This window comes from Pelophylax lessonae (genome assembly GCF_965119305.1).
Source record: "Pelophylax lessonae genome assembly, chromosome: 4".
Classification (NCBI taxonomy): domain Eukaryota; kingdom Metazoa; phylum Chordata; class Amphibia; order Anura; family Ranidae; genus Pelophylax; species Pelophylax lessonae.
This window is the reverse complement of record NC_138771.1, coordinates 483980201-483988280: the sequence shown is the minus strand read 5'-3', so window position 1 is coordinate 483988280 and position 8080 is coordinate 483980201. Positions and strand designations below refer to the sequence as shown.

At 54.3% G+C, this 8080-nt stretch overlaps 1 protein-coding gene across 1 annotated transcript; it reads left to right on the top strand.

Moving 5' to 3' along the window:
- Positions 1-3044: 3044 nt before the first annotated feature.
- LOC309552709 (uncharacterized protein) lies at positions 3045-3818 on the top strand (the record flags this gene model as incomplete). Its single annotated transcript, XM_082253634.1, has 1 exon — positions 3045-3818. One exon carries the CDS (start codon positions 3045-3047, stop codon positions 3816-3818), a length of 774 nt encoding a protein of 257 aa, XP_082109760.1.
- Between the last annotated feature and the right edge of the window lie 4262 nt (positions 3819-8080).

Sequence of the window (8080 nt, the reverse complement as noted above, 5' to 3'; positions counted from 1 at the left end):
GGCCATGGCGAATGGTCCGCAATGGCTTCAGGCCAATATGGATGGTTTACTACAGGGGTCGGGGCAGGTACCAGCTTCGCCTGCCCCAACTTTATCACGGCCTAGGAGGTCAAGGCCTCCTGAGCGCCTCAGCCCAGAAACGACCCCTAGGGTCCGCCGTCGCTTAGGGAGCCCCCCTAGGGACCCTTCGACCTCGGCTGTCAGTGGGATGCCTCCTACAGGTACAGCGGGGGTCGGGAGGAATCCTCGACACAGACGGGGCCCTGGCAAAGTGAGCGCAGCCCCCTCCAGCTCCGTTGCCCCCTCACCTGCAGCTCTGGAACATCCGACTGGCTCCCCGGGTCCCTCCGGTGGCGGCGCGGTCCGGCGTGGGAGTGAAGTGCGGGGTCCGGGTGCGGGCCTACTTCCGGGTACGGCCGCGGCCTCTCGTGGAAGAAGTCGAGGCTCCAGGAGGGTCCCCTGCGTCCCATCGGTGGTTCCGGACCGGATCTTGGCGCCCGCCGCTGTCCCATTGCGGCGGGGCGTTCGGCGGGAAGAAGAGGAGGCGGGAATGAGTGGCGGTGCTCGGCCGGAGGCGCCCGTCTATGACGTCACGGGCATGCGACCTTCGGATGGAAGCCTGCTGAGGACAAGTGCTACAGCGTCGCAGGGCAGTGACGTCACCGCCCAGCGCCAGACCTACGGAGGCCGCTCTGTTCCCTGCAGAGTGGCAGCTCCCAGCGATGGAATCTTCAGCCTGTCCGGCTGCAGCGGTGGCTCTTCAGGGACTGGCCAGGTGTCCCACTCGGCGGAGGTGGAAGAGCGCTCTGAAGGGGAACTGTCGGCATCGGATGAAGAGGATGCTCTGGATGTCGGGTCGGCTCCTCATTCGGGACACGGACGGACGGCTGAGCGGAGGCTTTCACCGGGTCAGCCAGGTAAGTCAGTGTCCTTTGCCTCTCCTTCCCTTCTGTTTTCTGCTCCTTCTGTACCTGCCTCTCCTCCTGTCGGGTCTTCTGTGGTATATTCCTCTGGTGTGTCTGCTCTGCCTGCTGTCCAGGCTCCATCTACGCTGTCTGCACTGCTTAGTTCGTCTTCTCTCCCAGCAAGGGGGCCCTCTTCGCCTGTTATTGGCGCGGGGGTCCTAGGTAGTGGTGGGGGGACGCATGTTTCAGGGGGTCCGGGTGCACTGGCAGTCCCGGACGGCATAGGGGGAGTGTCTTTGCTGCATACTCTTTTGTCCGGGTTTAAGGATTTGTTGTCCAGGTGCGAGCCGGCTTTAGCGGCTGCACCCGCGGGGGCGCCGATACATGCGTGGGCTGCTGCGACAGGGGGGGTTACAGAATCAGTGGGGTCGGCAGCGGGATGTTCTTCTGTTTCACGGCCGCTGGCGGAATCCACTGGATCAAAAGAGGTGAGTTCGGTGACGCCGGTACCAGCTCCTTCGGTCCAGGTCCCAGGTGGGTTGGCTGATGCAGCGGAGGTAAGTTCTGGGGTGCCGTCGTCTTCTCCTGGGGTGACGCCGGTGACAAAAGGGTCGGGTTCAGCAGATGGGGACAAGGAGATTGTGCGCATGGCGGATTCTGCGAAGTGCGAAGTTTATGTCTGCTTCGAGGGACCTCTGGGTGCTCATTTGAAAACGGAAGTGAGGGAAAAAATTTGGCGGGGTGAGTATGTTGAGATTTTTTCTCTGCTACCGTTGGAAAAATTCAACTTGGACAGGGTCAAGCCTGATGAATCTAAAAAGGAGGAGGAAGAAAAGCGCCGGTATCGTTTGATTCCGCGCTCATTTACCAACTGGTTGCAGGCTTTCACAATTCTGGCCAGTGTAATAGGGGAAAAACATTCTGATCAGTGTTCCCCCCTATTTTGTTATTTGGATTCCATTGGGGAAGCTTATCGGGTCTACGGTGGTACGGCCTGGTTGCGATACGACGAACATTTTCGTCAACGCAAGGCCGTCAGACCATCTTTGCGCTGGGATCATAAGGACATCAGTCTTTGGATGCGCCTCATGACCCAGGCTAGATCTACCGGTCACCCCTTTCAGGGTGGGGTCGGGGGGGCGGCTTCCTCGCCTTCTCCGGCCGCAAAACGTAAAGGCTTATGTTGGCAGTTTAACGAGGCCACTTGCAAGTTTGGAACCTCCTGTCGCTTCAAGCACGAGTGTTCCAACTGCGGCGGAAATCACTCGTCGGCACGATGCTTTAAGCATGGGGGAGCAAAACATGCCGACGCTGGTAAGAGGGCGGACACCGGTGAAAGTGGAAAGGTTGGCCAGGTTCCTAAGTAGGTACCCTGATCGGGAAGCTGCCGCTCTTTTGCTGGGGGGGTTTTCGCAAGGCTTTCGCATTCCTTGTTCTTTGTCGGTGGTTCCTCCTCCCGGGGGCAATTTGAGTTCCGCTAGGGCGCATTCGTCGGTGGTCTCGGCGAAGCTCCTGAAGGAAGTGAGGTTGGGCAGAATGGCGGGCCCTTTCTCATCTCCGCCTTTGCCGAATCTGGTACTCTCTCCTCTGGGTGTGGTTCCAAAAAAGGAACCTAATAAGTTTCGACTCATTCACCACCTGTCTTACCCCCCGGGGGGTTCGGTGAATGACGCTATAGCGGACGACTTATGCTCGGTTTCATACGTTTCGTTCGATAAAGCGGTGGCCTGGGTGCGTCGTTTTGGGCGGGGGGCCCTTATGGCGAAAACTGACATTGAAGCTGCGTTTAGGTTGTTGCCGGTGCACGCGGACAGCCTGCATCTTTTGGGTTGTGAATGGCAGGGTGGAATTTTCGTTGACCAATGTTTGCCTATGGGCTGCGCCATTTCTTGTTCGCTGTTTGAAACATTCAGTTCTTTTTTGGAATGGGTTGTTAGGGATGTTTCTGGGTTGTCTTCCATAATTCATTATTTAGACGATTTTCTGGTGATAGGTCCTCCGGGGGAGGTGATGTGTGCGACGCTCTTGGCTACGGTCCAACAGCTGTTTGATTATTTTGGAGTCCCATTAGCCCCTGACAAGACTGAGGGGCCGTGCACGGAACTGCGATTTCTGGGCATTGTCATTGATACGATGGCAATGGAATGCAGGCTTCCGGTTGACAAGCTAATGGACCTACGCAGAGTTATTGCAGGGTCCTTGGACCCGCGGAAAATTCAGCTGCGTGCCCTGCAGTCTCTGCTGGGAAAATTGAATTTTGCCTGCCGCATCATGCCCATGGGGCGGGTGTTTTGCAGGAGGTTGGCGGCTGCCACGGCGGGAGTCAGGGCGCCGCATCATTACATTCGCCTATCAAAAGAGCATCGGGATGACTTGCGGGTTTGGGATTTGTTCTTGAGCTCCTTTAACGGCCGTTCGGTTTGGTTGGAAGCTCCGGTGTCGAACTTTGACCTGGAGCTGTTTACTGACGCGGCAGGCTCGGGGGGTTTTGCGGCCTATTTCCAGGGGCAATGGTGTGCGGGGGAATGGCCGGCCTCCTGGCGGAATTCTGGCTTCATTCGTAACTTGCTTCTGTTGGAATTATTTCCCATTGTGTTGGCCGTGGAGTTATGGGGTCAGGATTTCACAAATAAGAGGGTCCGTTTTCATTGCGATAACCTGGGGGTAGTTCAGTCCATCAACAGCATTACTGCTTCTTCTCCACCGGTTATTAGGTTGCTTCGCCACCTGGTGCTCAAATGTTTGCTCCTGAATTCTTTTTTCTATGCTGTGCATGTTCCGGGTGTTGACAATTCGGTGGCTGATGCTCTTTCTCGCTTCCAGTGGGACAGGTTTCGGAGGTTGGCACCGGATGCGGATCAGCAAGGCCTGATGTGTCCCGGGGAGCTGTGGAACATCGTCTCGCCGCAGTAATGGAATTGGTTCGGGCGTCGGTTTGTCCTTCCACTTGGACGGCCTACGAACGGGTGTGGGCGACGTGGCATCAGATGGTGAGTGAGGTGGGGGGTCTTTCTGGTGATCGGGAACGGTTGTTCCTGCTCTTATATTTTGTGAGCCTGAATTTTGAACAGCGTGTGTCTATTTCTACGTTACGCCGCAAAATGGCGGCCTTAGCCTTCTACTTTCAGTTGTGGGGGGTTGCTGATGTAACCAAACATTTCCTTGTTCAAAAGGCCTTGAAGGGTTATGCGAGGGGTACTCGTTCGATTGATTCCAGGCGCCCGATTTCCTTTGATGTGTTGTCCCGGTTGGTGGACTGCTTGCCGGGAGTGTGTTCTGCGGACCAGGAGGTGGAACTCTTCAGGACGGCGTTTATCTTGGCGTTCTTTGGAGCTTTTCGGATTAGCGAATTGGTGAGTATTTCCAGGCGGGGGAATGGGGGATTGCAGTTGGGGGATGTTTGCTTGCATCCGGACAAGCTTCTAATCCGGATAAAAAGGTCAAAAACGGACCAGCTGGGCCGAGGGGCTTGTGTTGAGCTAGGGGTGGTTCCTGGGTCCTCGCTTTGCCCCGTGGCTGCGGTGCGGCATTGGTTACAGGTGCGCTCCGCTCAACAGGGTCCTCTGTTTTTACGGGCTGATGGCACGGCCCTCTCACGTTTTCAATTTACGGCTGTCCTCCGGAAGTGCTTGGGGGCAGCCGGTTTTCAGGGGACGGATTTCTCCTCTCACTCTTTCCGCATTGGAGCCGCCACGGAAGCGGCTCGGTGGGGCCTTGGGGATCAGGCCCTTCGGAAAATTGGGCGTTGGGAGTCCAGGCGATTTCGCTCGTATGTCCGTCCGCATCTGTTGTGATGCGGCAGAGGGGATCTGTTCTGTTCTGGTCGGGGCCCAGGGGAGGTCATTTAGTGAATGTTCGTTACGTGTATGCTGGTGTTTTTTCTTTGTTTTTCTCTGTGGGTTTTTGTGTGTGTACTCAGGACGTATGTTGGTATGTACCCCTCCTTATGTTTTACAGGAGCCACGGAAGTCTTGGTCTGGATATTAGGACATTCTTATGTGGTCTGGGGTGCTCGGAGGGCAGCGGTTAGGCCAGAGGGGCGCCAATTGGGTTTCAGCAGGGAGGAGGTAAAGGTTAGATGGATTGGGGTCTCAGGCATGCTGTGGTCCCGTGTCCTCCCTGAAGTCCATCGTTGCGCCCGTCTTGAGCGGCCGCCCGACATACTTTTGTTGCATGCGGGCGGCAATAATCTGGGCCTCCGTTCCTCCAGGGAGCTGATTAGGGATGTCAAACTGGACTTCCTGAGGCTGCGGACGCTTTTTCCGCGGACTGTGGTGGTGTGGTCGGACATTGTCGCCCGCACTTCTTGGCGCCTGGCTCGTTCGGTGACTAGCCTGAACAAAGCCAGGATTAAGGTGAATAAGGCGGTGGCCAAGTTTGTTGTGCGTAACGGGGGACTGGCGGTCCGGCATCTTGAGCTGGAGCAGGACCCGGCCCTTTATCTTAGAGGTGACGGGGTTCATTTGAACGCGGTGGGCATCGACCTGTGGACTTTAGGTCTGCAGGAAGGTATTCAGAGGGCGCTGTGGGTTTGGAGGGCTACACGGCCATAAGGGGTCATGCCCGTGTGCTGTGGCTGGGGTTTTAGGGTCTTGGAGGGCTGTGACTACTTGGAAAGGGAATATGGAGGGGTAGGGCCCATCTTAGGTATGGGTGGACCCAGGGCCGGTTTTAGATAAAGTGTGGCCCTGGGCAAACCTAAAAGTGGGGCCCCAAATTTTTTTATATTCTACCAAAAATATAGGCGCATTTAATCATTTAGCCAAATAAAACATGCAACTACATGAAAATATGCTTTAATTAAATAACATTAAATAGAATAAATAAGAAATCAAGTGAGCTTTGCACACCTTCACAAATCAGATCACCCTAATTCCTGCACTATCACACCTCAGACCACCCCAATTTCTGCACCTTCACACCTCAGACCACCCCAATTTCTGCACCTTCACACCTCAGATCACCCCAATTTCTGCACCTTCACACCTCAGACCACCCCAATTTCTGCACCTTCACACCTCAGGCCACCCCAATTTCTGCACCTTCACACCTCAGGCCACCCCAATTTCTGCACCTTCACACCTCAGACCACCCCAATTTCTGCACCTTCACACCTCAGACCACCCCAATTTCTGCACCTTCACACCTCAGACCACCCCAATTTCTGCACCTTCACACCTCAGACCACCCCAATTTCTGCACCTTCACACCTCAGGCCACCCCAATTCCTGCACCTTCACACCTCAGACCACCCCAATTTCTGCACCTTCACACCTCAGACCACCCCAATTCCTGCACCTTCACACCTCAGACCACCCCAATTTCTGCACCTTCACACCTCAGACCACCCCAATTCCTGCACCTTCACACCTCAGGTCACCCCAATTCCTGCACCTTCACACCTCAAAACAGCCCCTGGTAGGCTGGCACTGGCAGCAACAATTTTATTCAAATCAGGATTTCTTCTGCAAATAGGCTGGCATCAGAGTCAGACAATTACCAAAACCAATGTCATCATGACACATGATCAAAAAAATGAGGAAAAATAAGGATTTCTTCTGCAAATAGCCTGGCAGTGACATCATCAGATCAGACAAGGCACTGGCAGGCATTGTACTAGACTAGTACTATGCCTGGCTGCCAGTGCCAGGCCAGCCTATTTGCAAAAGAAATCCTGATTTGAATTAAATTGTTGCTGCCAGTGCCAGTATATTTGCAGAAGAAATCCTGATTTCTTTGAATAAAATTGTTGCTGCCAGTGCCAGCCCAGCCTATTTGCAAAATAAATCCCTAAGTAGAAGTCACTCCTCTCTCCAGTCCTCCACTTACCTTGGGTGTGCTGTGCGGTGTGGCTGCAGAGTGTTCCCGCTGGACATAGTACAGGAGATGGTCAGAGACTGCAAACATGATACAAGAGATGGTCAGAGACTACGGACCTGATACAAGAGATGGTCAGAGACTGAGGACATGATACAGGAGATGGTCAGAGACTGAGGACATGATACAGGAGATGGTCAGAGACTGAGGACATGATACAGGAGATGGTCAGAGACTGAGGACATGATACAGGAGATGGTCAGAGACTGAAGACATGATACAGGAGATGGTCAGAGACTGAAGACATGATACAGGAGATGGTCAGAGACTGAGGACATGATACAGGAGATGGTCAGAGACTGAGGACATGATACAGGAGATGGTCAGAGACTGAGGACATGATACAGGAGATGGTCAGAGACTGAGGGCATGATACAGGAGATGGTCAGAGACTGAGGGCATGATACAGGAGATGGTCAGAGACCGAGGGCATGATACAGGAGATGGTCAGAGACCGAGGGCATGATACAGGAGATGGTCAGAGACTGAGGGCATGATACAGGAGATGGTCAGAGACTGAGGGCATGATACAGGAGATGGTCAGAGACCGAGGGCATGATACAGGAGATGGTCAGAGACCGAGGGCATGATACAGGAGATGGTCAGAGACCGAGGGCATGATACAGGAGATGGTCAGAGACCGAGGGCATGATACAGGAGATGGTCAGAGACCGAGGGCATGATACAGGAGATGGTCAGAGACCGAGGGCATGATACAGGAGATGGTCAGAGACCGAGGGCATGATACAGGAGATGGTCAGAGACTGAGGGCATGATACAGGAGATGGCCAGAGACTGAGGGCATGATACAGGAGAAGGCCAGAGACTGAGGGCATGATACAGGAGATGGTCAGAGACTGAGGGCATGATACAGGAGATGGTCAGAGACTGAGGGCATGATACAGGAGATGGTCAGAGACTGAGGGCATGATACAGGAGATGGTCAGAGACTGAGGGCATGATACAGGAGATGGTCAGAGACTGAGGGCATGATACAGGAGATGGTCAGAGACTGAGGGCATGATACAGGAGATGGTCAGAGACTGAGGGCATGATACAGGAGATGGTCAGAGACTGAGGGCATGATACAGGAGATGGTCAGAGACTGAGGGCATGATACAGGAGATGGTCAGAGACTGAGGGCATGATACAGGAGATGGTCAGAGACTGAGGACACGATACAGGAGATGGTCAGAGACTGAGGGCACGATACAGGAGATGGTCAGAGACTGAGGGCACGATACAGTAGATGGTCAGAGAGTGCAGACGTGATACAAGAGATGGTCAGAGACTGCAGA